The following is a 26,789-nucleotide window of genomic DNA, read 5'->3' as shown; positions in this document are numbered from 1 at the left end:
AACAGACTGCCAGGTTCATGCAGAGCATAAATGTCTCCTTTGTGGTTCTTGTGTGTTACCCTTTACAGGGCATTTAGGATGCTACATGGAAAAGGCCTTTGCAAACTGGGAAAAGTTGTCGTAATTTAATTTTAGGTGCGAAGTCCTTTGCCCTTCTGTGTGGCATGGGCAGTAGGAAGTTGCAAGCTTATATGGGAAATGACAGCAGCTGTGCCTGAAGAATATTTCTGTTGTCTGGGAAGCACAGATAAGAACACTCACATTAGAGGGAAATTCATGTGTCTGGGAGATTTTCTGACCATTATGTTTAATGGTTACTGTGCTTCTAAATGGTTGGTTTCTTGTATTAAAATGGAAATTTTCTTCTGAGTAAGATCTGTAGAAGATGTATCTGCTTATTGAGCTCTGTGTGCAGAGGTGTGAAGTTAATAGATTAGAGTTGACACAGGCAGTCTTAAACTCATAGGGTCACATTCTGACTTAAGTTGCAGTCTAAGCTGAAGTGTCTCCAGACTTACCCAGGTGCAACTAGTAGGGTGCTTAAGAATAATGGATATGTTTTTGTCCTTCCTCTCCGGTGCATTCCCTTTCAAGTTTCTTGGTACATTGCCAAGCTAAGTGCTTAAAACATATCTTTCTAGGACTTGTCACAAACTTTTTCCAACTTCTTGGGAAACCCCTGCTTAGTTTAAGAGGAAGAGCTTAGGATGAGCAGTGTCATCTAGAGCCATCTAGGCTCTTCGCTCCTCTGCAGGAAGACCCAGGCCCACCTGACCTAGTTTCATGCTCTTCATATATACTGAGCTGGGAGCATGGTTGTTTTACAGCCAACAATAAAAGGTCACTCCCAGAGGTTACTGTCTCTCCTCATGGCCTACATCAGTGACAGTTCATGTAACATGGGTTGGAGATGGCTTGTGGACTTGGGGATATCGCAGAATTGGTATGTGCCTTGTAGGGCATTAACTCTGTACTGCAGTTAGATTTTGCTGAAGCCCTTTCTTTAACCACGTGTTACAGATACCAGTGGAGTATTGAGACTCCAGTAATTCCTGCTGCTCCCTCCATCTGTTATACAACAGGAATGGCAAAGACAAGGTGTTTCAAAATACTTTTCCTTCCTTAGGTTGCTCATGCTCAACCCCTGATAAACAGGAATTAGGCCTCAGTTAAACATTTTTTTTCCACAAAAAATATAATCTAATATGCTTGTAAATTCAAGTAAAAGAAATATTAAGGCAATTCAGATGGAAGTTGTTATAATACCAAATCTGGATGGCGTGTTTATTTTAACTTGGAATAATGCTCACTGTCTGTAATATGTCTCTTAGTCGATACTGTTAAGAAGTCAATATGCATCTTAGCTTTCAGAGCATGCTTGTCTTTCTGGTCTAAGATATTAGTTCCTTGAAATAGTGTGAAAATAGTGAATGGAGGATGCCACAATACTTAGATGTTCAAGTAGGATTAGGTGGTCTTCATTAAATAGAGCTCTACATCACGTTACCAGGAGAGGGAGCTATTGCCACATGTTAATTCCATTGGGCTGTGTGAACAAAGGGGTTTAACCGATTTGCATGTTAACATATGTAAGAATATACTGCAAGTTCTAATGGTACATGCTTTCTTTTGTAGCTGGGAAAAGAAAAAACCTTTGAAATTCTTAATGTGCTGGAGTTTTCCAGGTAAGTTTTCTTTTTGATATACTAGATGCAAGATAATAGGAGAATTGTTTTTGTAAATATATTGATGAGAATAAAAAATTTAGCTGATGCAGTAGAAAAGCTGAACTTCCTTGATTTTTGTCCTGCCCTTCAGTCTTCTAGTTTCCAATATAGGACTAATACAGAGCTGCTGACAAACTGGTGGCATGCTCATGTTCATGTGAGCATGAAACTCCCCTGCCACTCCAGTTCTGCTGTTTTATGGAGAAGTTACTGCCCTGGAAGTGTCGTTCTGTGCATCACTGATTTCCTGATATGTCAGTTGTCTTTAAAAACATGCTTTGAGATTGAAATTGCACCTTTATAGTGCTTCTGTAAATTACTTGGTTTTGAGTAGGTGGAATTCACAACTGGAGGGCTTTTTTTGTGCTTCTTCAACAACTGCTCCAGCTATGAAAAGCTAAACATTGCAAACACTCTTAACTTACCAGGCTAGTTTGGGTGGGCATTGCTTAGGTAGCAAGAAGATGTGTGATGAATTGGGACCCCTAAAACTCTGGAGATGACAAAAAGTGCTTTCTCGTTGTTAGCTAATAAAGTTTTGTGCGTTTGGATTGTGCTAGTCAGCAGGCTTTTCTGCTGTTTTTTCTACTCTTACTGTGGCTTAAAGCCTTGAAGTCGTTTTCTGCCATCTTTGAGTTGGCTGGTTCTGCTCTAAGGATTATGTGAAACTACAGTCAGGGAGGATTTGGGTAGGCAGCTTTTCTTGTGTCCTGGCTTGCTTTGAAGATTACTATTGACTGCTTTCCCCTTTTCACTCAGTGTAGCTACTTAAGCTACTTGTGGGAGTCTAAAAAGGTACTAGAAGATTCTTCTAGGGTTTCAGACAAGTTGGCAGGTGTTTTGGTATCTGTAAACAGGAGTATCTGTAGCCTGCATGTGGCAGAAGAGAGCTGTCTTGGCTCTTCCCTGTGTGTAGCAGCTTCCCACTTGACTAGTGAGGGATTTCCTATGATTAGATTTCAAAAAGCATCTGAAAGTTTCTCAGTGTCATTAGCTTGCTGCAGAAATTCTGGGTACAGCTAGTTGCTGTCCTTCCAGACTTTCTTTAGAAAGTCTCAGAAAGGATTGTTTTGTCTGATCACGCAGGCCAAGACCTTACTTCCCTACACATGGCTCTTGAGCCCTGAAAAGGGGCTAGATCTCCCCGAGGAACTTTGGAGGAGGAGAAGGATTGCTATATACTCTGATCTGTTTGTGCCTTTGGCAAGAGGGGAATGAAGAAGGAGGATGCTTGAGTGCTCCTTTTGCTAAGGAAAATAATGATATGAAACCATATGTTCCTGGCATTCTCCTGATGAGAGCTGATTGGCTTGCCTCTGCCTCTTACAAGCTGCATTTTTTCCCAATGGCTTTTTTAAAGGAGCCAAAATTGATCTTTTTTAAAAAACCCCACACAATTCTTGCCTGCCTTTGTTAAACACCTGTGTACAGTATGCCACTGTTTACCTTTGTTTTAAAAGTGTATCCCAAACTTTACTATCTTGATATGCAGCCCTGGTCAGAGGGTCTGACTTTGTTCTACATGATACCAACTATGTGGGTCTGATTAGACCAATATAAAGAACCTGTAGGGAGGCCAGGAGCTGATTTGTACCATGATTTCTTTCTATGACACTTCTGCATTCTTGTGAGTTGGGAAGTTAAATTACTGCCCTTGTCAGTGGATGGTTATTTCAGGGTCTGTTATGCCTATAACAAATATGCGTTCAGCCTTAATGATGCCATTTCTAGGCTGAATCCCCCAAATAAATTAGCTTGAGGAATAGATAGAAGCAGAGAATAAATGTGACTCATCTTGTTTCAAGAGGATTTTTGTGCCATCTTGCTCTTTTCCAAATTCTTGCTCACATTAGGGTGCACGTCTGTGTTCTGGTTGAGTGCTTGCCAAAGGAGCTGTAGGGCTGAAGCTGGAAACGGGCAATTTAGTATTTCTCCTTGCTGTCAAGGGTTACGGGGTAATCTTACATCTCATCTGATCGCAGATGCACTAAGCGCATCTGAGAAAAACCACTGGCTAAAACAAGGCTTGCTCTTCGTTACTGTGACTAATGAAAGCAAATATTTTTTTTACTAGCAACAGGAAGAGAATGTCAGTGATTGTTCGAACTCCAGCAGGACAGCTACGTCTCTATTGCAAAGGAGCTGTAAGTAATTATGCTACCTAATGGAGAACTAACACCACCAGTTATTGTTTCAACAGCTGTAGCTGATCCTGGCATTTCATGTCTCATACATAATACCTGTTGGCTTTCTGTTCAGGGCCAAGTGATTTCAGAGATCTGTCGCTCCTCCTCTGACTCTTTTTGCAGGCAGGAAGATTGCTAGACTTTCTACTACCTCGTTCAAATCCTGAAACTAGTGGGAGCAGTACCCTTTACTTAAGCAAAGTCAGGACTTCACGCAGCTGTGTAGCAGCAGTTCAGGAGCTAGACTAAATGCTGTTGTCTGGATCTGTAACACTAAAACCTGTTCTCAAGCGGTTGGCTCTTGATCTGGCTCTGTTGCATGTCTGCACCTGCTGTTATTTGTCATCATGACTTGCACCATGTTGTGCCTCTGCCTTCACTGACAAGAGCAATAACTTACTGAAGTAAAAAGGCTGTAAAAGTAGCATTGACCACAGCCAGAGTGGTTCTAATTTCAATGGAAAACTACGGAGATGGCTTTTTTGCAACAGGGAATACCATTTCTGACTTCTGTAAGAATCTGATTTACTTGAATTTGTCCTGATATATAGGTCTAGGTGCACTGCTCTGTTGCTTCAGTTTGACCCCCTCTGATTTGATAAAGATATGCCAGCTTCATGCTGGTATGGTGGGAGTGAATTAAGGCCACTGCCATTGTGTGGTATTTCAAACTTGGATGTCGAGTAGGACTGCACAGATCTGCAACTGCTTGTTGATCACACTGTGCCTGAGTTCACACTGTTTCTTGGAGTGTTGCACTGGAAGGGGTGGAGAATAGGAGAGTTCGTAGTGCAAAAAAAAAAAAAAAATTGTGCTATCTTCCATATGAGCAGGCTCAGATATCTAACAGAGCAAAAGAGTTGCAGTGATTAGTGTAATCTAGTGTTTTCTCTTGTATGTTCTGCTGCATCCACCACTCATTTAATGTAAGTTAATTGCCTGTTCTACATGAACTCTTCCATGTTCTGGTACTCATTTCCCCTCCTGTCACTTCTGCCATAAATTACTTTTTTTTTATGCCTGTCTCTAATCAATGGTGTAGGCCTGTTTACTTAGCTTAAGAGTGCCTGTTTGAGCAAAAGCAGGATTTCTGTATTTTACGTGTGTGTAGCAGCTTGTTCTGGTAGTTGCAGAATAAAATCTAGAGACTCTAGATATGTAGGTGATGATGCTGTATTTTGATTGCAGCTGTTATCTGGGCCTTTCAGTTGCCCTTTGATTTAGTGAGGAAGAAACCTGTTGCAGCAGGAAAGTTACTTCTGAGATAATTTTGTGATAGAACATGATCAGTGTTTCTGCCTTCTAGTTTTTTAGCATCAGTGGGAATCTTTTCTAGAAAGGATTGCAAGAAGCTTTTCTGTGTGAGGCTACGGTGTGTACTTAATAAGACAAGACATTCTCTGAAAATCAATATATCCACTTAGTAGTTGAGAAAGGAGTATTCTGTACTGCCCAGTGACAGGAGCCCCTTTATGGAAAAGAGGGGAGGAGGGCAGAATGTACTTCTGTCCCCATTATTTAAAGTGGCTGCAGTCTCTCTGCCACTGGGCACAATCCAGGTTACTTACTCAAACCAGAGTCTCTAAAACCCATGTGTATTACTTGTAAATATAGAGTATGGGTTCTGATGTTAGCAAGTTCACTCCGGTTATTTCACTTGAGCTTGTAAATACACAAATAGAACCTTCATGTGTAGACTTACTGTGTTGTAATGAATTTGGTTTTAATAGGATAATGTAATTTTTGAGAGGCTTTCAAAAGATTCCCAGTACATGGAGCAAACATTGTGCCATCTTGAATACTTCGCAACAGAAGGTAAGAGAAACAGCATGTCATGAGAATTCAATTTATCAAACTACTTGCAGCATATTCTGCATTGTCTAAGCTTTGCAATGCCAAATAAGGTGGTTATGAAGATGCATTAAGTGGTGTGTAATCAGCAAGTTAACTCCTGTAGGATAACTTTAAGCCTAAGGAAGTTTGTGCCTCGCTTCTGTGCGATTTCAGGAGGGAAGTGGAGTTTGGAAGGAAAAGGTGGGGTTCTGTGTGCCCATGAGGAAGGGAAAGGGCATGAGTTGTATCACCTGGAATACCTCAATTACATTGGGGTTAGAGGTCGCTTCACAAGTGTAACAGTCAAATGACAAAGTCCCCGATAACCTGAACATGCTGAGAAGCTTGAAGACGGGACATCAAAGATGATCTGAAATGATCTCTAAGGCCTTTATGACTAATGTAACACAGGGAAGTACTTGGCTTTGTTGCATCTTCTGCAGTAGCAGGAGACATTTGCATTATACTAAACCCATGAATCATGGTTGGTTTTTTTTAAATTTTGATTCTAAACCTGAAAACATTATTCCACTGCTTAAAAAAAAAAAGTTTTTGCAGAGTTGCACTTTCTCAGTAACAAAACTTCTGTATTTTATGGCACACACTTGTTTCTGCTTGACTCATACCAGAAAAAAAAAATCATTACTCCTGTCAATTTTTTTCTAATTAAATGGTTTTCATATTTCATGGGCCCTATTCTCTACTCTTTTGTGCATGTGTAACTCCCATTATTAATGTGAGTTATGTGCATACATTGAAAGGGGAAACAGTCTTTCTAAAAGGAAACATGGACTGTGCAGTATGTTTGACTAAGTAATATCTCCAGTCACAGTATGTAGCTAGACCTTTAATTTGATCTTTTTAAAAATTCATGAAAGCCAAGCTTGCTTTCATACTTAAAAGATTAAAGATGACGCTTCTGTTGCTCCAGTATGTAATACTGAAAATCAGGGAGAAGTTTGTGCCCGTGAGATCAAGGCTCTTAAGTTCATTTGCACCAACATTAGTAATCTAAATGAGCCAGACTTTTGTTTTATATTTGTGAAAATCTGAGTTATTTAAAAATGTACACGGAGATTTTCTGGAATGCAGTTTAACAGTGTGCATTAAAAGCTCCAGTTGTTCAGTGAGGCGGATGGAATTTAGCATTCGTTAGGGCGTTAATGACTTGCTGATACCAGTGTAACTTGGCTGTGCGTAATGGCTGTCTTCTGTTTTATAGGTCTGAGGACTTTGTGTATTGCTTATGCAGATCTGTCAGAAAACTCTTACAGAGAGTGGTTGAATGTCTACAATGAAAGCAGTACAGTTCTGAAAGACAGAACTCAGAAACTGGAGGAATGCTACGAGATCATCGAGAAGGTAAGACATGCTTTTTTGATCAGATACAGATTCCCTTATGTGTATGTCTTCCCGTGGAATTTTGCATTATACAGTAAAATAAACTGTTAAGTTCATTCATGAGAAACTGAAAAGGTATTCTTAATTGGCAACCTGTTCAGTCCATAGACCTAAAGTTTTAATTTGTAATTCTGAGACACTTACATATAAAAGGTCACTTCTACTTATAAACTCTTTTCTCACTTTGTTTTGAACTTACTATCTTGTGTAAGGTTGATGCGACTTGCTAACATATGAAACCGTTGTGTTGCACCAAGTTCCTGTGTACTAGTCTATGAGGAGAGCTTTGTTAATTTTCATGCAGCAGGCACAGTTCAGGTTTTCTGAAAGCTGTTGTAGACACTGTAGACAAAACAAAGTGCTCATCCAGGCCTGTAGTTGAATGCACTGAAAAAAGGTTGGAAAACTGCTCTCCATGCAAATTACAGAACTCATAATTCTGGAAGGGGAGAGTAGGTATCAGAGAACCGGTTTGAAACTCTGTAATCCCACAGTGAATGAAATGTTAAAATGTCAACACTAGAGGCCAGTGTTTCTTTGATACTTATTGGCCTCGCTGCTTTCTGAAATGTTGGTAGTTGTGCTTCTCACCTGCACTTGTTCATGCTCTTTCCCCTTGCTCCATTGTTTTCCCTCTCATTTTATTTAGAGGTTTCTTTAAAATACTCTTTGAACTTCATTTTTTAAAAAATAATATTGAAAATGCAACTTAAATAACCAACAGTACTCTCAAAATTAAATCAGTTGGTACAGAAGAGGGAAGGAGGTTGAGACTAGGATGGGAGCTAACTTTCATAGGGTAACAGAAAAACTCCAAGAACTCTTTAACAGCCAAATATTTGGTCTTGCTTTTCAAACTAATGCCTGAAGTCTTATTTTATGTTGGTCAGTCAGTAGCAGTGTGGTGGTCTACTCCTTGATTCTGTAGGTTTGCATAGTTCCTTTCCACTTTCTGCTTCCTGTACTGTGCTGCTCTCATACTCTTCTGTTTTCACTGTGGTGGAAAATGAACATGGCTTAATCCTCTTACTTCAAAATGTCTTCTCAAACCTTAGATCATTTTTGGCCATCTATGTTCTGCTTCGTTTCAGAAATCAATATCTTGAAAAAAGGGGGCACATGAGTGGGTTGTGGAATTGGGGTTTTGAACTTAGTGCCGTATTGGTAGGAAATATCCACTGTATTCCTTTGCTGTTAATGCTTGCTTAATGGTCATACCAAGGAGCAGGGAATTGTACTTGAAACTTAGAGCTGATATTTCCCAGGTTAAATTCTCTGGTCTGTAGGCAGTTCTTTGTAGTTAAACTGGCTTGTGGCTGTACGTAAAATATGATGTATTTTAACAGGCTGATTTTTTTTTTTTTTTTTTAATCTATGGGCTCAAATAAGTGAGAGACTGTCAGTCTGAGTGAGATCATTGGATCATAGTGCAGGTGCACACATGGAGACAAACTTGAACTGGTTTCCTTCCTCACCAGTACACTGACTGAGAGGGCTTCAGCAGGTGCAATAGTAACTCCCCTGCTCAGGTAGCAGCCATGCTGATCCCTGTGCTGTCAAGTTTAACTGCTTAACAAGTGATTTTGAGAATAACAGACAATCTACAATTGCACACTTGGCTTGCATTTGTAATCTTCCAATGTTGTTAGCATTGATAGGGCTAACGTTTCATCTGGAAGTTATACAGTACTAAAGCAAATGACTTATGGGAGTTGGTTCTACTACCTTTACCAGCTGGATATTTCATTTACAAAATTAAGCTTTGTCAAGACCTGTAACTAATGCTAGCTTACACACCTGTATGAATAATAACTTCCCCTTCTGTTCTTTATGTGTGCATAGATGCATGCAAGCAGGAGCTGCTCTAAAGCTCTCTTTATAGAATCATAGAATGGTTTGGGTTGGAAGACACCTTTAAAGATCATCTAGTCCAATCCCCCTGCCATGGGCAGGGGCATGTTTCATTGGATTAGGTTGCTCAAAGCCCCATCCAACCTGGCCTTGAACACTTCCAAATGATGGGGCATCCCTAGCTTCTCTGGGCAACCTGTTCCAGTGTTTCACCACCCTCATTGTAGAAAATCCCCTTATGTCCAATTTAAATCCACTCTCTTTCAGTTTAAAACCATTGCTTCTTGTCCTGCTGCTGCAGGCCTTGATAAACAGTCTTTCTGTGTCTTTCTTCTAAGCCCCATTTATATATTAGGCTACAGTAAGGTCTCTCTGGAGCCTTGTCTTCTCCAGGTTGATCACCTACTTCTGTTCACTTCATCTGTTTTCACTTGTTTTGAGTAACTGTAGTTCCTACAAAGAATAGAAGCTTTTCCTTTTTTCTGTGCAATTCCTGAAATGATTAAGTATAACTAAACTCAGTTTGTATCAATTTCTTTTAAATTGAATGTCTTTACATGTCTAAGGAATCATTAAATGCTTTTAAAATTAAAATCTGCTGAGTAGATTGTGCCTTTTGATGAGGTTTATTTCTTGGGTTTTTTTGTCTGCTTGACTTTTTTCTCTAACATGGCCAAATCTCTTCAAGCACTTGCTTTAGAGTTGCATAAGAACATGGCTAACTATTATTAAATTTGTTGTATGAGACATAGTTTTCTGGCAGACATCTGTATGTCGACTGGAGATACTTGGGTTCATTAATGTTCATACCACTTGTATTACATAAATGTAGCGATTATATCCATAAACACAATTTTTGCTTTGAGTGATTGTATCCAGTCTGTATGTATGTTTTATAGGAGGGAAGTTAGTTTAAATGATGTGGTGCCAGGTGACTTTGATTTTGTGAGCTTAAATATATAATCTGTGACCACTCATTGTGTTGCTATGGTGATCAGTGAATGCTCTAGTATATATGTTCATCCAGAGGTTAGCTTTGGAGTTGTATAACTTCAATTAATTGCTCTTGAAACATTGCCATCTTACTGATCAGAAACACTCTGTTTCATTCTGTATCTCTTGAAGTGTGAATTGTATGCAGAGGAAGTAGAATAGCCACACCAGAAACTTACTGCAGTGTATGTTGCTTGTCAAAATGCTGTATTAGCAATGAGTGCAACATGCTGTCCTTAATTCCTTTTTGAGTGTGTTCCAAACAGACGTTTATCTTAAGAAAACAATCCCTCAAATTCTTTTTTTACAGGACTTATTACTTCTTGGAGCTACAGCCATTGAAGACCGACTGCAAGCAGGTGTTCCAGAAACAATAGCCACTCTAATGAAGGCAGAAATTAAGATATGGATTCTGACAGGGGACAAACAGGAAACAGCCCTCAATATAGGTATCTGTCTTTCTGGTTACTCTGAGTTTCTGATATGTAGCAGGCTACATGCTACACCTGCTGTATGGGGCTTTAAACCAAATCAGGCACCTTCTTATAGAAGGGGTTCCTTGGTGGCAGGCAGGCATGTGATAGCCTTCACTGTGGAGAACGGAGGATTTAGGAGTGAAGCCTTTGCTCTGAGTGTCAGGCTCTAGTCAGGGATTTTTAAGGCAAAAAGGACATGTCTGCTCTTGGTTAAGTGTAGTTCTTGTATAGAGTGAATGTGGATAACCTGGCTTTCTCATGGAAACTGTAGACTGTAACGTTTCAGTTACACTGTGCTTTATATCAAACTGGTTTACTGCTTTTTTTCTTACTGACTGCCTTTTCTAGTCTTCAATGGAGTTTGGGATACAGTGGGAAATACGGTAATACAAAGTGTATGGCTTGCAACTTCCTGCAAACCTTGTCTGTGGAAGTAGGTGGATGCTAGAATAACTGCCTCTGCTGTCACCTTACGGCATATCTGTTAGTTAAGTGTGTCATGATTATTAGTAAAAGTGTGTTCCTGCTATTGAGTATATGGGTAGAGTTTAATATGGATGTTCTTGTCTCAAACTTGCTGATGCATTTTGACTTACGATGCTCTTTGTAATGCAGAAATTGTTTATTTTGAAGGCTATGAGGGAGACTAACTTCCAGGTTGTCTCTAAAACTGTTTGGGTTTTTTTTGTTTTTGTTTTTTTCTGATAGCAACTTGAATGAGCATCTCCCTTACAACTTCTAAATTATCACTTGTTTAGTGTACAATTTTGTAGTGAAACTCGGGAACTTAATTAGCTGCATGTTCATGTTGGCTTGAAAGTACAAACATGTGGCACCCTTCCAGTTTTTGTATGTAGCCCATTAAAACTGTAATAAGCATTCAATTTAAACCCCAGTCCATATGTATGCTTTATGCTTCAGGTGTAAATATGCTGTCTGGGGAGCAAAAATTATTCTCATTTTCTCCTTTAGTTTGAAGGTTAAGCTTATGGACTCTTGCTGTATGGATATACATATGTTTTGAGGGATATTTGAGCTCTTGGCGGCTGCCCCAAGGAGCTGGAGTTCTTCCAGCTTCTTGATTCTTTGGTCTTGACAATTTGTGTGTGTGTCTGTCTGTCTCTTGATTGCGTTCTTGACTTCTCTGAAGAGTAATGAATGACCTTGCTGTGGGGTGGCTTGTATGCCTTCTACTCAGCCATGTGCCAGCTGATAGTCCTGCTGCGAGGAGGGTATTCCTGATAAGCTTTAATACTGATCAACCATTTGAACTCTCCAACTATAGAAAGTAGGAGTTCCAGGTTTGGAAACATCTCTGAGCATGATGTATGGTCTTCAGTTTTTATCAACTGAAACAGTCCTTAGCCAGTCTGCAGACAATTCTAGAAGACTTACCAGTGTTCTTGTAGCTTCATCCTTCTCTTAAAACAATCAGCAAGCTCTGGGTCATCTTTGCCTTTCACTGAGGCAAAAAAACCCCACCTATGGCAGATTTCTATTTAATACCTCCTGCAGCTATTAAATAGCTCAGCAGACTCCCAGAAACTCAGAACTGATGTACTTCCAGCCGATAACTACTTTAGTAACAGACTGTTTTCTGGGAATGGGAACATAGTGTTTACTGAACTGTGTCCCTGCCTTGAACAAGGAATCAATCCCTACAGTTGAGTGAAGAGCTTTTACTTAAAGTATGCACTCGTAGCTGCGAGCACTGCCTTACAATCATAGACTCATAGGAGGGTTTGTGTTGGAAGGTACCTTTAAAGATGTAGTTGAATCCTCCTGCTGTAGGCAGGGACATCTTTCACTAGGTCAGGTGGCTCAAAGCCCCATCCAGCCTGACCTTGAACCCTTCCTGTGGTGGGGCATCTGCAACTCCTTTGGGCAACCTGTTCCAGTCTCACCACCTGCATCATAAAAAATTTCTTCCTTTTGTCCAGTTTAAACCTACCCCTTTTCAGTTTAAAACCATTGCCCCTTGACCTACCATTACAGGCCTTGGTAAAAAGTCTTTTTCAGTCTTTCTTGTAAGCCCACTTTATATATTGAAAGGTCTCCCCAGAACCTTCTCTTCTCCAGGCTGAGTAACCCCAGCTCTCTTGGCCTTTTTTTCATGAGAGGTGTTCCAACTGTCTGTTTTTTGGGCTCTCCTCTGGACCTGCTTTAACAGGTCCATGTCTGTCTTGTGCTGGGGACCCCAGAGATGGCTGCAGTACTCCAGGTGGGGTCTTTTCATCCACCAGTATCCCTAGGTACTTCTCAGTCCATTTGTCTCCTAGTCTGTACTGATAGATATTTGGGATTGCCCCAACCAGTGTGCAGGACCTGGCACTTGTCCTTGTTGAACTTCGTGAGGTTCTCATAGGCCTACTTGTCAAGCCTGTCAAGGTCCCTCTGGATGGCATCCCTTCCCTCTAGCATATCGATTGCACCATTCAGCTTGGTGTTGTCTGCAAACTTGCTTAGAGTGCACTCAATCCCACTGTCTGTTGTTGTTGGAAGTCCCAGGACTGACCACTGATGGACACAACTTGTTACTGGTTTTCACTTGGATGTTGAGCTATTGTCTGTAACTCTTTGGATGCAGCCATCCAGCCAATTCCTTACACATCAGACAGTCCATCCATCAAACCCATATCTCTCCAATTTAGAGGTAAGAACACTTCTGTTATGATGAGCTGTGGGGGTTGTTTTTGACTTGAGGGAACTGAAGCAATGCCAGCATGTTTGCCTGTATCCCTATGTGAAGTTTGAGCAGAGCATGTGTGCCCTCTCTAAACATAGAGGATAATCATTTTTGCCTCAGATGCTGGATTCTGTATGCCTGCAGGATGAATGTGCCTGTGGGCTATGATCTTGAACTCTGGTTCACACAGTCTTTCTCCCAGGATGCTTGGAAGGGAAATCATTCCCAGAAGTACCCAGTTATCTGCTTCATGGACTGCTAGTCAGACTTTAATTTAAAAGTTAGGTATCAACTTGCAGGTGTTGGCTGACATTTTTTACCTTTGTACCATTGAACCAGCAGTTGTTCTTACTCTACTCAGAAGCATTGAGAAAAATACGCCCTGATCTTAGGGTATATTTTTGCTTGCCATTTTAGTACTGCCAGTAATAACTATTATAAAACTATTAAAACTTTAAAATATGACTACAAAGGTCACTTTTCATCTCATTTGCTAGTTATTTTGCTTTATACTAGCGCTAGACTTTAACATTGTCATAGGCCTGGAATTGTACATAATGTATAGACCTCCTGTGAACTGTTGTTATGCTTATGTCCTCCTATTCCAATCTTGATCTCCTTCCTATTTAATGTGATGACAAGATGCAAAATGACCTGAATTGTAGGTTTACTTCTTCTGACTCCACGACTTCCAAGGTGCACAGCAGAGCAACTCTGTTTTCCACAGTTGAGTGTTTTTTCCAGCTCCACTTGTTGAATGGCATCTTGCTTCTTTTGAAAGAGGTGAAGTGAAACAGCAGTGGCTTAGAAATTACAGCTTGCTACTGCAGCTGCTGTTCCAATCAAATGCTACTAGAAAATCCTTTTGAATTAGTTATACTGAATTTGAAGTAGTCTACTGCACAAGGCTGTTGCTGTTCTCTGGGGAAAGAATAACCCTGATACTGAGGTAAGTGCTTAAGTTTGTAATACTATCTTTTTCTTGGTAAAAATAAGGAAGTGTCTCTTCAGCCTGGAGCTAGTTTTTAAAAATGGCAAGCTGACTTTTTTCTGAGGTCAGAGTTTTGTCTACAGCTGTTGAAGCTTCATTACTCAGTTCTGTACTACCACCTAAGACTTGTTCACAGGCAGAATCAGAGGCTATCTGCAAAGCTTTTATGTTGTACGCTGCACTTTGTTAGAGTACAATTCATCCTTTTCCCAACAGGTGTGTGTGAGTTCAATGTCCTTCTGTAGTGTTCTCTAAAGCAGAAAGTAAACCTTAGCTCGTTAGCACAAATAAGATGAAAATGTGTCTGCAAGGTTGCACCTGATACTTGTACTCCACACAGCTGTGAAAATGGAAGAGAACCGAAACTTCTGCAGGTGATTAAACCTGCTTCCTGAAAGTGCCTGGCTATATCATACAAGCATGCCTTCCACAAAGGAAGATGAGGGATTTGCTTTGTTGACAGAAGTTGTTCGTGCAGGCGTGTTAACCCTGGGTTACACCTACAAAACTCGCCCAACTACAAAGATTCTGTAGCCTGAGGACATGATTTGCATTGCAGTTGATGAACTGGTATGGCCTTCCTAAAGAACCAAGACTCTCACAGAAAATAAATTTATGGTTCAGTTACTCACTTGGTGTTGTGAGGGTATGGAGAGAAACGCTTAGTTTTAACACTGACTGTGCTGTTCTACTGTTGGCCTTGCAGTGTTTCATCACTTGGATGTTACTCTTATGCTGCAGTAGTCTCCGGTCTTCATTTAAGAGAACTAAAAGACTTCTTGAGTTCTCATTTTATTTGACAGCAGTTTCTTAAACTTACTGTGATTCACTTATATACAAAATCACAGTAGAAATACAAAATAAGTCTGTTTTATTTCCTGTTCCTGTGCAACTTAGATCAGCAATAAAAGTCATGTTGTTCAAATAAATTAATTCTCTGCTGTTTTATGGAGCTATATGGCTGCCAATCCCAAGAGAACTTGCATGAGCTTTTAGGATAACGCAATGGGGTCAGTCTGATGTGAGTTTGCATTTGTCTTTTGCTATTAATATGAGCTGGAATTAAACTGTTTATTCTGTAAACACCAAGTACGTACATCCTGGATATGACTCTGTCTCATGTCAGTGACAATCTAATGGCAGAGGAACCACCACTTCAGTGGTATTGAGTAGTACTGCAATCACTGGCTTTTACTATTACAAAAATAAGAGGCTTTTTTCTGTCTTGAATTTCTGCTTTGAGTTTTGGTGTCCTGGCAAATGCACAGAACTACCTTCTGAGTGCTGTTCCAGACTATGGGAACTTGCTCTTGTTCTTTCATGCCGTAGTCCTACACTGAGAACTATCTAGTGCAATTACTTAATGCCTGTAGGAGTTTGTAGGGGCTCTCCGTTTAGAGGTCACTGACACCGTGTGTGTCACTGGTTTTGATGAAGCTCATGACCTTCCACACTAAACTCAGGCGTAAAAGATGCTCGTGTAACCTCAGTGTGGGCTAAGGGGACTGGGTAGCACCAACTGTGGTTCTATGTGTGTGCTTCCAGTCATGTGGCATAGCTGCAACTGTGTGTTCACATTGGTTTCTGTAATGTGTTGAAGGCGATTCTGCCTTCATGTAGATGAAAAAAAATGTAGGTATAGAATGTTTCATTTTAGGTCTGTAGCCTGTGTTTACTTCATCTAGGTCATAGAGTGTTTTCTTTGGTTAAAACATCTGAAGTGATGTGTTTGGAAATGCAGATAAAATGCAGCCTGTGTTGCTAGTAAGATTGTCAAGTTGGAGTGTGTCCTGTACACCAATGGTTCTAGTTGCTTGCCTGATAGGAGTAACTGCTCTAAAAGTAAATTGTCGTCTGACCTATAGATGCTTATCTTAAGGTGTAGCTAAATTTTAAATATTCTTCCAAAAAGTAAATTTGTGTGGGTTTTTTCTCTTGCAGGGTACTCTTGCAGACTCATTTCACAGAGTATGTCTCTCATCCTGGTCAATGAGGATTCACTAGATGTAAGTAAGCAAATTCTGGTGAAATTCTTGGCAGAAGGAGGTGTTGCTAACAAGGGGAAAGTTGTTGAGCTTTCTCATTTTATCTCTCACTTGTCTTTAGGGGTAGCAACATAAACAATTTATGCTAAAACAGGGGAGTATTGCACAAAATGTACTCCTGAGGCTTCCAGTCACAAGCTGTACAGATCAAACTGAAGTCTTAGAACAAGAAACTAATTAGGTCCATGGGTTTGATTCTGCTGCAAACTAGTGAAGCAGGCACAATGTCATCAGGAATACATTTAGGCTTTAAGGTATAGATAGCAGAGTAACATGTTTGAAGAAAGAAAAAGCACTAAGCTAAAAAGCTTGTCATGTTGAAATGAGTCACCTTCAGCATTTCATGGAACAGCTGTAACCAAACCGATGCCTGAGCAAACTGCATTGTGAGCTTGCCTATGTACAGCTCTGGAGACCTAGAAAATTCCCTGCAAGTAGTTGCCATGCTCCTCTGGTATATGCAGAAATTAACTAGGAAAAAATCGTACACTTGTACATGTGTCTTCCCAGTAGATATTTTTGTCCACTTTTGCGGTGTAAGTGGCAATATCAGCACTTGAATATCTGATTACTATTAGAGATATTTGTTGGACAGATTAAAATATCTATAACAGGCAGCATCAGATACTTGTGTTTAGGGTTGGCAATTCATCCTGCTTGACTGGATGTGAGATGCAAAACCTGTATCTCTGAGTATCGAAGTTGTTACTGAATATCTGGAAATGTGGTAGAAGAGAGGAATACTACTGTGGCAAAGAAATTGCCTGGTAGGTGTTACTTTCCAATTGTGTCTGTGATTTGGTGAACAGCAGCCTTGACAGTGTTTTCAGCTCACTCAAATTCTTTGTATGCAGTTGTGGCATCTCAGGGCCTAGTTCTAGCTCACCAGAACTCAGGGGAACCCAGTGAATTCCAGGGCAGATGATCTACCTTCAGAGACTGGATGACCAGTTTCCATGCACTGTGATGGGAGCTGTTTCGCTCCTGAGTTTTGGTGACAAAGACTGTATTAGTTTTCATGCATAAGTTAAGTTTTCTGTGTTTGTGCATAGTTAGAGACTTGTTCAGATAATTCTGGAGGGGTAAGACTACTTCTTTTTTTTTCATTCCGCTAGCTGTGTTAAGTCTGTGTAGATTGGAGTCTCTGAATTGTTTCAAGTAAATATCTAAATACCTTGCTGAAGACTCCCATCTGCTCAGACCATCTTCTCCCATTTTTCCACTTCTGTATGGTCCCTCTTTAAGGGAACTGTTTCCTTTTTGTGAGATCAAAATACTGTGCTTCTGTTGAGCTTTGTGCCACACTTGGCTGACTGGACCTCTAAACCTGAAGAAAAATGAACCTCAGCAGAAAATGAGCAGCTGGTGGTCTTTGTTTCCTGAGGCAGGAAGATTAGTGGGTTAGAATTGTAGGAATAAGAAAACTTTAGGTTTTTCTTTTTTCCTGAATGCAGTGTGAACTCAATCGAGAAGAAGGAAAATTGCTGTACTTTGTTTTAATTAAAAAAAAATTTCTTACACATTCTGAAGCTCTGAAGTTTTTTTTTGACCCTGGAAATAAGGCTCTTATTTCAATCTGAATTAAAAGTAGCTTAGTTCCTCTAGATTTTCAGAAACTGTGCCTTTTGTGATGACTGTTCAGAAATAATAGGAGACCTAGATTAACGTTCTCTACGGCTAAAGCAAGGGGTGCAGACTGAAAACAGGACAGAAAATTCTTGCTAGATGAGAGGAAGAAAGTGGAGCTAACACTGCTTGGTATTTAGAAACGTCTGGAAGTTGGACAAGTCCTTGAGCCATGGTAACTTGATTATTTTTTACTACTTCTGGTTTTGAATACAGTGATATAGTGAGAGAGAGAGTTTGATATTTCTGTAGTGAATATACTACAAAAGATGCTGAGTACCTGACAGCGTCAGCACCTGCTTTTAAATTGTGACTTCAGTTACTTGGCTGAAAGGACCATGAGAAAGAAGGACAAATAATGAAATGGCTTACTATGTATTCCCTAGTGGTGATTACTTCAACCATGGGATTTTTCCTTTTGATGTCAAACGGCAGTGTAGGTAGAACAGTTAAAATCATAGAATGGTTTGTGTTGGAAGGGACTTCGAAGACCATCTAGTTCCACCCTCCTCACCATGGGCAGGGACACCTCCCACCAGACCAGGTTGCTCAAAGCCCCATCCAGCCTGGCCTTGAACACTGCCAGGGAGGGGGCAGCCACAGCTTCTCTGGGCAACCTGTGCCAGTGTCTCACCACCCTCACAGTGAAGAACTTCTTCCTAATGTCTAATCTAAATCTACCCCCTTTCCATTTAAATCCATTACCCTGTGTCCTATCACTGTACTTTCTGATAAAGAGGACTTTCTCTGATTCAAGGATTTTCAGTAAGAGGCAAAAGTGAACTTGCCTTTTCTGGGATGAAAGGCTGGACTTAAGCAATAAGAAGTGAGAAAAACGTGCCTAGGTCTCAACTTTATTTTTCTTCCCTTCCCATCTTCAGCAGGAAGAACAGCTTGACCCTGGCAAATGTGTAGAACCAGCTTTGGGTAACTACTATGATTGCAGTCCAGTCTCGTTTACAGAACTGGCAAACTTACTGAAACGTATCTCATGTAGCTGTACAAAGAAATGCATGTACATATGTTACTGTAGGATTTTTAGACTCCAAAAAGGCTTCTGTGTTTTATTTTTGTAACTTGGCATGTTTTTCATTGCTTTAGGAAAGCAGGGATTTTAGCTAATTTTGTCTATGCACTTGACATTCTTGAAGTCCTATTAGATCCTTCTGCTTTTTAGAGAAGCCTTTGATTCTTCTCTTGAAACATGAGAAAATGGAGGCCTAAGACAGCTGGTTTTGATTCAGGAGATCTTATGTGATGTTAAAAGTGCTGCTTTAGCAAAAACTAATTGTGAGACCATATCTCTTCAGCTTGATCTGCTTGCAGTTGATGGGCTGGGCATGTGGGTTCTGGGGAAGGCCTTTTACCCCCTCTTCTGAGTACCTCTCAGAGGGTCAGCTGCCTGTTTGACAGCTTCCCTTGACAACTCCTGCCTTCTGTGTACACTGAATGCCAAACTAACTGTAACAAAGTGAAACCTGTCCTTCTTATCTTAGCATAGATCTACAGAAGCAAAAATGGCTGCCAGAGAGAAAATGAAACTGGAGAAAGAAATAAACGCTAAAGAATATAGGGTACAGAAAATCCTGAAAGATAGGACCGCTGTGCTCCACGAAAGTATAGAGGGAATCTCCTATTTTAAAATACCTGAAGGCTTACTTTAATTCCTTTCTGTATTTAGCACGTGCACTTTGAAGTTTTTATGTATTCAACTTTCTCCCAAAAGCCGAGAGATATGAAGGAAAGGTAATGTGGGAACTGAACTGGGAGAAAATGTCATTGACCAAAGCATCTCTTCTCACTTTCCCATGTGCCAGCTTTGCAAATACTGTAGAGTGCCAAAACTTCACTTGGCGTGATAGACAGGACTCCTGTGGAAATCACAGAACCATGGAATGGTTTGGGTTGGAAGGGATCTCAAAGATCATCTAGTTCCAACCTCCCTGCCATGGGCATGGACACCTTCTACTAGACCAAGTTGCTTAAAGCCCCATCCAGCCTGGCCTTGAACACTGCCAGGGAGGGGGCAGCCACAGCTTCCTGAGGAAACCTGTTCTGGTGTCTCAGCACTCTCAGGGTGAAGAGCTTCTTCGTTGTAGCTAGTCTAAACCTGCTCTCTCCCAGCTTCCAGCCCTTTGTCCTATCAGTGCAGGCCCTTGTAAAAAGTCTCTTCCCAGCCTTCTTGTAGGCCACCTTCAGGTATTGGAAGGGCCGCTGTAAGGTCTCACCAGAGCCTTCTTTTCTCCAGGCTGAACAAGCCCAACTCTTTCAGCCTGTCCTTGTAGGAAAGGTGTTCCAACCCTCTGACCAAAAGAAAGAAATTCATTAAATAAGTTAAAAAAGGCTAAATATTCCTTTGCCTATCAAAGGGAGGGTATGAAAGGGAAAAGGTGACAGATCTACCCCATCCACTTGCTGAATCTTGATTCCATTGCTCAGTTTCAGATTGAAGTCTTCTAAGGCAGCGGGGGGAGGACAGGAATGAACAGCCCTCCTCTTTTGAGGAGACGGAGACTAGAATCAATAAGAATAGTAGGGCAAGCAATTATTTTCATAATTTTTAAGCTTTCTCATAATGCCGTGTTCCTGTTCTGAGGTATTCTGTTAACTGCTTGACAAGTGGAAACTGGAAGTCTAGAAAACTGAATGCAGGAGTATACATTTTTTCAGTGATACCCAGAAAATAAATGTTAATCTCTGGATCTTAACTCCAGAGGGTTGACTTAACTCCTAAAGAAACTGGACTTCTTAAACAGCTGTACTACAAATAAGAAAATGGGTTAAAAAAAAAAAAAACCAACCCAGGGTAATAAACTGATAAGCTGGATGTGGATTGAACAGTCTAGGAAGGTTTGAGGTTGTATTAGTCTTCATGATAGAGATTAAGATAAGGAGAAATGATAAAAACTACTGTTAGAACTTTTTATTGACAATCTGTCCTATTATTATGTTGAAGTGTTGGCCGATTTATCTAATCAACACTCTCCACTCTGAACACCGAAGGTATATTGACAGATAGACGCCATGATGGTAAAGGGTGTCATTGGTCACATGCAAAACATACAAAAATATTACTCAAGTCTATAGCTGTCTCGATGCCAGAAAGCACTTTGGTTGGATAGATGTGGGTGTGGAGCCTATTTTAAGCCCCTTGAGGACTCTGTATTTGTCTTCAAAGAGTGTGTAGGGATGAGAGACTTTCTGACTCTACAGAATACTGGCCATTAAGATGGATCTCTTCCTCAAATAAGAACAGTTAGTCATACACGTAAAGCATGAGAGGTCGAGGATGACACCAACAGTAATATGAGCAATTTCATATGTATCTGGCCACACAGCTCAGTAAGACACACTAGAATGAGAAGCCCTGATCAAACACGGGTTGACATAGAATGAAACCCCTTTCTCCCTCCCTCCCCCTCTTTTTGTCTGACCTCTGCCAACATAGGAAAGAAATACGCAGTCAACTTTTTATCAGGGGTACTTTAAAATCCCTAGATAAAAAAGGAAACTCTATCATCATCTTTTCCCACCTGCTAACTTCAGTTATATAGCTGAATGAGGAGTTCTGTGGGATACAGATGGCACAGCAGCTGCTTCTAATGTTTTTCAGGTTGGAATGGCAGTGTTGCTGATGGCTTATGTTGAATTGAGTGCTTTACACCTTGATTTTGGCCTTGGCTGTATTGACCAGTAGTATCACAGTACACTTAAGGATTCACCTTTCTAGCTAGCTGAAGATACTTTGCAGAACTCAGTGCTAAACACTGTGGTGAATTAATGTGGTGCTTGGTGCACATAAGGTAGTGGTGGGAGAATGGGAAGAAACACTAGAAGGATTCTACCTGAGCATAGCAACGTATCTTCCACACCTTCTAGTTAATTCCTTCCAGTTTCCCTTTTATGAGCCAAAAATGTGAGCTAATACTACAACAGTGCTAAAAAAATGAAAGGTTGCTGTCTGTTTTTCATGCTTTTCATTTATGTAGTTTTACTTCTTTGAAATAACATCACCTAAATTTAGACATTATAAAAAGCTGATAATATCTCTTTTCTGGTCTTGTAACTTTAAATGAGTCAGAGTTGGAGAAGAGAAACTTAATCTTAGCTGTACAAGTCTCCGGCAGAGGTTGTAAGGAAGGCGTCATGGCTTCTGTTGGAGGTATTTGAGTTTAAAAACTGATAGTTGTTAAACAGCATCCCCTGTGCAAAGCTGAGAATTTACTTCAGACGTACCATGCATCAATATTCTTGGAGCATTTCAGTGTTAAGTGCAGTTTTTTATACTTGAAATGGCCTGTGAAACATAACCATGGTTGATTCATGTTGAGTAATGCAGAGTCCTTAACAAGTACTAGTAAGTTTTTAGCAAAAGCACCAGCAAAGATAGTACCTGTTCTTAGTTTATTTAAGTTCTATTTTGACACTTGTATGTTTAAAAAAAAACTTTGTGGAAAGTGAGCGCATGTTCTAACTTCCCTCTGCTGCCCCCTCACCTAATACCTGTTCCAATAATTTCATGTGTGGTAGACTTTGGTTATAGAATCCAGCTGTAAACTGAGATGGCAGTATTAGAAGTTTTTCAGTAAACATGAAAACTAATGGAAGCTTTCAGAACATAAAAACCCAACCAACCAAAAAAAAAGGCAGAGAAACGGATAACCGTGGCATGTCAGACAAGCAGAAAAAAAACTCATTGATATATAGTGTCTGGTCTTTGAAGAAAATGGGTGATTACATGGTGCATTGTGAAGACATATCTAATATTGAAGGTGACTGTGATGCTTCAGCTCAGATAACGTATGTTTTTCCAAAACAGGAGCACAAACTTGTGGAGCTTCTGAACTGGTACATCAAAAATGCTTTGTACTAAATCAATCTTATTTTCAAACTAAAGTAATTCTGTTGGTTTTTTTAAGTACTTTTATCACCATTTTTAAAGTAGAACTGAATTTTGCATAACTCTAAACATAAAGCTTTCATATGGTTTGTTAATAATTGCCAGTGGTTCTTTTAATTCCAGGGTAAGTGTCTTCAGCTACTTATTGCCACTATTTCAGTGTTGGATCTCCATTGTAATACTTATTTTGTATGTTGCACCTGTGACAGAAGTTGTGGCTCCTGTTCAACTTAGCCTAAAATCTATCAATAGAAGATTCTCACTGAAATTCTGTAGCATTATATTTAATATATTCCACCTCTGAAATCCTTTAATGCTAAAAATGAATTTTTACAAGATCCAAGTTGAGCTTAGAGCCTTTAAATATTGATACACTTTCCCCTTTCTGCAGTCCCTCTGTGACTTTTTCCCCTACTTTTGCTCCTTGGCATGCAGCAGCAGGTGAGATGTGATCGAACAACTGTCTTGGCTTGGTTTTGAGAGCTAAATTTTTTTATATATCATGCACTTGAGGGAAAAAATCAATCATTTCTGTTCTCTTCAGAGAACTACTGGGAATAGAAAAGACTAATCCTTAGCTTGATTCAGCTGAATTCTAGAAACTTAGCATAATAATCTGCAAATGTTTATCCCTTATAGACTTAGCTACGTGCACACATATGCTCACTTGGTTTTTCTTTTCTTTTCCTAATAAAGCATTTTTTTTTCAAGTTAAAATATTTTGAGCACAAGATTTACTCTGGGTGTAATTGTTGGATTCAGTTTCTGCTTAATTAAATTGGTAACACCATAAAGTCTTATTGTGCAGCTCAACCTGGACAAATTTCTTTCATTGGCATCTTGTAGAAGTTGAGTGTAAGAGCAGTGATGGCAAGCTGCGAAGGGGAATTAGATGACCCAGAGAGGCCCTGGAAAGCCTGAGATGAAAGGAGTGGGTCTTGCAGCTGAGGAACATTGGGTGTGTTCCCCCTACCTCCAGTGCTGTAGAAAAGAGAGCTGGGAACTGTATCCATTGGTTGTCCCATTGAGTTGTATTTAACAGTAGTGGAAAGGCAAGACTGGAGGCACCCAGTTCTGAACCAGTGGATAGTGTTTTGTTGTAAATAATTCTGTTGACAGAAATGGAGCTACGCAGTGAATGTGTCCTGCGGAAGTCATGTGCCTGGACTGATAGTCATGGTCCTGTGTTATACATAGATGTGTAAGTAACAACAAACTGATACTCCAGTATATGAACCCTCGATGCCAGTGCCTTCTGATGATAATCTGGCTAAAAGTATAAACATGGAAGCAGAAGCTGGCCTCCCTTGCTTCTCTGCTTGCTCATCTGTATCTTTTGCGTGCTTCACTGTTTGGATAGGCTATTGAACATGAGCATGGATAAACCTGTTTGTGCTGCCATGGTATTGTGTGCATTCTTAAAAAGCAAACACAACTTCACAGTGTAATTTACTGTCAGCAGTCAGTGTATTGGCTTCCCAAACTGGGTCTTAGTATCTGTAGATAACTTGGTTGTTTTGTTATCTTATTTTTCCTATTCTGTAGAGTAGCATTACTATGAAGGTTCTGTAACCTATAACGAAAATCTCTTAAATCCAATAAAATTCTCATGCTTATCCGATGACTTTCATGACCTTCATTCTCATGAGCACATTTCCTTCCACACTTCTGAACAGAGTTTAAAAAAAAACCAAACCTACTAAGGAGATCTTTAGCAGGCACCATTATTAATTATATTTAAATACTTATAGGCCTGTAGATCTGGGATTATCTGGGAATTGTGCATCTAAACTGCTCCGGATCTCTTAAGTAGAGCTCTGATCTGGTCATTTGGTTTACCCATATGCTAGAAATAAGCAGGTCTTGTTGAGTTGCTGCCTACAACTTCTTCTAATAACAATTGGGAAAACTCAGACTGTCTGTGGAATGGAGGAAAACCTAAGGAGTAGGCCATTAAAAATAAATTGTCTATCAGCATGGCTGTCTTCAAGCAAAGAATATGATTCCAATAGTGTTTTCTGACTATACTTACTAGGCCAGAAAGATTTGTGTAGCATTATGGCTTCCACAGGAATGTTAATAGCTTTGCTACTGGTATTTCTTTAGCATAAACAGTATGTAAGTTGTTTTATATAAGTCTCTATTTCAAATTCTTGAGCACAACTACAGGAGACAGTGCCTGTGAAGTTCTGAGAAGCTTTGGAGGTGGTGCTTTTTGGATCCTGCTGCTCCTGCTGTTGGAAGAAGAGATGTTGATGCCTTGTCAGTGACATTGTGTTGAAGGAACAGGGGTAAAGTCGTTGTCAGCTTTTCAGACGAAAACTGAAGTTAGTTACTATTGGGAGCTGCAAAGCATTAGTATAATGTACTTCGGTCCTATCAGAAGGTAGTAAAGTGTGCAGATAACTGCTGGGGAGATGAGAATGAGTCCTGTGCTGCTACTGCCTTGAAGATTACATCTTGTGTCTTGCATGAGAGGGGAAACTGGGAATTTCTTTTACCTCCCCTGGTATGATCTGCCTAAATGTTTTCAGATAGAGTTAGTATTCTGGAAAACTGACCAATGTGGACAAGCTCAGTTTTAGCCAACCATCAGCTCTCCTTCAGAGGCATCTGGGAAGCTCCTCTGGAGTCTTGTGGCTGATAAGTTACTTCAATTACCGGTCAGCCTGGAATCATAATCAGCTCTTCTGTGTGTGGTACTGGGAATTTGCAAAGGAAGCTAATTAGGAAAACTAGGGAAAGCGTAAATTTCTCTATTGTACTAAATATTTTATTGCTTAAATTTCTGTTTTTCTTCATCTAGTTATTACTCATTAGTTTAATGTCTGTTTCACAAGGAATAGTTTATAGTGATCAGATACATTTTGAAAGTAATAGGTAGAAGAGTGTTAGTGTTTTTCTTTGTTTTCAAGGAACAAATAGAATCTTTCATAACTCAAGGTATTTGATAATCTTCTTAGAAAGTTAGTTGTATGGATATGGAAGATATACAGCTCGTCATGTGAAAAGCTGCTTTGATTTGAACCTACTGCATGGAATTACAAATGAAAGATTATAGGTGTTACCTGGACCTGTAGGTTTAAGTACACAGAGGACTGTGTAACTTAAGTATTAGATTACCATTTTTTCAGGAAGCAATACTAATAGGTTTGAGTTGTGAGTGTTGAGTGAGTTGGGATGAAACAAAAATACTGGCCTGCTTTCCCTTTTCAGCATGAACTAATGACTGTTTTCACTTATCTCTGGTGCTGTTTTTTCTGTTAGTGTGTTCTGGCACTGTGATAGTTGGTTTGAATGAGGTGGGGGCACTTAGACCTCAAGGAACGCAAGGATCTTTAGGAGTCTGAAGACCAGGTTTCTAAATAACTCTTGATTCCGTAGCTGAAAACTGAGGGGGGGCGGGGGGCGGGGGAGGCTATTAAAAAAAAAAAATCAAACCCAAACACTCTTTACTAGGTCACTTTTCCCTTCATTTCTTAAGTTCTAATAGTAATCACATTTGACAAGACCTGAAGAACATCTTGCAGCTTTAGGCTGCAGGTGTTTTAGCAGCTGGGGGCTCATCTTGCTAATGCTTTGTCCATGATGTAGGACAAAATAGATCATATTACATAAAAAAACAGAAAGGAAGAGTGTGTGTCCCCTGAATTGCATCTAAAATTTGCTGTCTCGTTTGTAAGAGTTCACGTATGTTGAAGGAAAATGACTGGGAACAAACACTATTTATTTTAAAACTGCTAATGATCTTCACATATGTTAAGGCTTATCTCTCAATAGATGATCTCTCAGTGTTATCCAGATCTGTTTTCTGTTGTGTAAGTAACAGTATAATAATGGCTTCAAAGCTGTTTGCTTTGAAGAGGAGATTCTCTGCAGCATAATGATACACTTCTTTCTAATAAGCACAAGAGACCATGGAAACATAAGGATGCATAATGAAGTATAAGTGGGATTTTGTTAAATGAGAAGCTACCTACGAGATGCAGGTTTTGCTTCTGTTAAAGCATGATGGTGTGGTGGTTTTTTTTAGAGGAATAAGACTAAGTGGGCATCTGATCTGTAGGTAAATGA

The 26,789-nt window shown here is 40.0% G+C and overlaps 1 protein-coding gene across 3 annotated transcripts in view; it reads left to right on the top strand.

Moving 5' to 3' along the window:
* ATP8A2 (ATPase phospholipid transporting 8A2) overlaps window positions 1–26,789 on the top strand; it is a 340,483-nt gene that overhangs the window by 88,976 nt on the left and 224,718 nt on the right. For all 3 annotated transcript variants that reach the window (XM_086481834.1, XM_086481835.1, XM_086481836.1), the window contains 6 exons: window positions 1,636–1,685; window positions 3,802–3,871; window positions 5,644–5,728; window positions 6,969–7,108; window positions 10,302–10,440; window positions 16,086–16,150. In XM_086481834.1, the coding sequence (XP_086337960.1) occupies window positions 1,636–1,685; window positions 3,802–3,871; window positions 5,644–5,728; window positions 6,969–7,108; window positions 10,302–10,440; window positions 16,086–16,150 (549 nt within the window). The remainder of the gene's footprint in view (window positions 1–1,635; window positions 1,686–3,801; window positions 3,872–5,643; window positions 5,729–6,968; window positions 7,109–10,301; window positions 10,441–16,085; window positions 16,151–26,789) is intronic.

This window comes from Leptosomus discolor, chromosome 1, assembly GCF_034619465.1.
Source record: "Leptosomus discolor isolate bLepDis1 chromosome 1, bLepDis1.hap2, whole genome shotgun sequence".
Lineage (NCBI taxonomy): Eukaryota > Metazoa > Chordata > Aves > Leptosomiformes > Leptosomidae > Leptosomus > Leptosomus discolor.
Note: the sequence above shows the minus strand (reverse complement) of the source record. Positions and strands in the feature narration are given on the sequence as shown.